This window comes from Carlito syrichta, unplaced genomic scaffold (assembly GCF_000164805.1).
Source record: "Carlito syrichta isolate Samal-C Ts95f unplaced genomic scaffold, Tarsius_syrichta-2.0.1 Scaffold308201, whole genome shotgun sequence".
NCBI lineage: Eukaryota > Metazoa > Chordata > Mammalia > Primates > Tarsiidae > Carlito > Carlito syrichta.
The window spans coordinates 152,318-154,062 of NW_007252297.1; the positions used below are offsets into that span (position 1 = coordinate 152,318).

Here is a 1,745-nt window from a genome sequence, read left to right on the forward strand (position 1 = left end):
GCACTCCAGCCTGGGTGACAGGGTGAGACACTGACTCAAAAAAAAAAAAAAAAGTCCCCCTTTTAGAAACATAAGTTTAATCACCCCCTCCCACCCCGGGACACCCAAGTTAAAATGATCTGCTGGGCTTAGGCGATCCTTCCACCTCAACCTGATCTGTTTATTTTCACAAGCCAAAAACATCCTGTCTAGTTTTTACCTTCCTTAGTTGAAATTTAATTTACCAAAAAAAAAAAAAGAAGGCTTCTTTTCCGAAAATCTGTTTTCCAAATAAAAAGTTAGGCCGGGCACGGTGGCTCACACCCATAAGCCCAGCACTTTGGAAAGCCAAGGTGAGAGGATTCCCTGAGTTCACGGGTTCAAGACAAGCCTGGGCCACTTGGCGAGACCTCATCTCTACAATAAATCAAAAAATTAGTCGGGCATGGTGGTGCAGGCCTGTAGTTCCAGCTACTTGGAAAGCTGAGACGGAAGGATCGCCGGAGCCCAGCAGGTGGACGCTGGGTTGGCCGTGAGCGTGCCACTGCACTCCAGCCTGGGCGACGAAGTGAGACTCTGACTCAAAAAAACACACAAAAATTAGCAGGACGTGGTGGCGCGCACCTGTAGTTCCAGCTACCCGCAAGGCTGAGGTGGAAGGATCACCTGAGCCCTGCAGGTGGAGGATGCTGTGGCCATGAGCGTGCCACTGCACTCCAGTCTGGGCGACAGAGTGAGACTCCAACTCCAAAAACAAACAAACAAATACATACCCAGACACGCCCCTACCTTGACACCCCCACCCTTCCCCTCCAGGGGCGTTCTCTCCAAGTAAAACTCTCCCACATAAAGTAAACTGTCAGATCATCGCTCACCCGCGTAGGACCAGTCTGGGAGCTCTGTAAGGGGTCCGTAGCCGGAGGGGTTGGCAGCCAGCCCCTGCCTGGATAGAGGAAAACAGAAGGGTGAGGACCCAACCCAGCTTTTAGCCCCCCAGCCCCCCAAACCCCAGCACTCACTGGAGTCGCCACTGGCCGCCTGCCCAAGCGGCCGCGCTGCAGTGCAGCTTCCGGACACCTGCTGGGAAAACAGGGCAGAGTTGGGGGAAGAGGCCCGCCAGCCGGCTCGGGCGTCCGGGGCCCGCCCCCGACAGCCTCCCGAGTCGGTAGATCCTACATGCACTCACTCAAGAGCAGCGTCCCCGAGGCGGCCATACTGAGGACGAGCAGCCGGAAGTGGGCGTGGCCTCGAAGGCCGCAAGCGTGGCTGCGGGGGAAGCCGGAAGTCGCCATCTTGGATCTGGTTTTCGATCACGGGTTCCGCCATCTTGGGTTATCGTACGGAAGTGAGGGACAAGACTGCGACTCCGTTTTGGGGTCGCAGGAGCGAGCTGTGGTTCTGCGCGTGCATCCTCAGTGGAAGTCGTGTCCTCCCAGATTAAACATTTCTGGACTGTTTCCACAACCTCCCCACTACGGTCTCCAGTCCATTGAGAGGGACAGCAATTGGATCTCAGAGGCGTAACGTCCGCATCACTTCAATCTGCGGTCTCCCTATCGCTGTCACATTTTCCCCAGACTAAGAGAAGCGATCGAATCCAGAGCGACTTAGAAAATTTGGCCAGGTTCGGTGGCTCAACCTGTAATCCCAGCGCTTTGGGAGGCCGAGGTGAGAGGATTGCCTGAGCCCACGGGATCGAGACCAGTCTGGGCAACTTGGAGAGACCTCGTCTCTACAGTAAGTGAAAAAAATTAGCCAGGCGTGGT

General features: G+C 55.3%; 1 protein-coding gene across 5 annotated transcripts in view; it reads right to left on the minus strand.

Moving 5' to 3' along the window:
• The window catches only part of MRPL52 (mitochondrial ribosomal protein L52), an 11,705-nt gene extending 10,493 nt beyond the window's left edge, over window positions 1–1,212 (minus strand). For 3 of the 5 annotated variants that reach the window (XM_008065277.1, XM_008065275.1, XM_008065274.1), the window contains exons 1-3: window positions 1,166–1,212; window positions 999–1,059; window positions 855–922 (exon numbers count right to left, since the gene is read on the minus strand). In XM_008065277.1, the coding sequence (XP_008063468.1) occupies window positions 855–922; window positions 999–1,059; window positions 1,166–1,193 (157 nt within the window). In that variant the 5' untranslated portion in view covers window positions 1,194–1,212. The remainder of the gene's footprint in view (window positions 1–854; window positions 923–998; window positions 1,060–1,165) is intronic. The other 2 variants (XM_008065276.1, XM_021716152.1) reach the window with 1 other exon arrangement.
• Window positions 1,213–1,745: the final 533 nt, after the last annotated feature.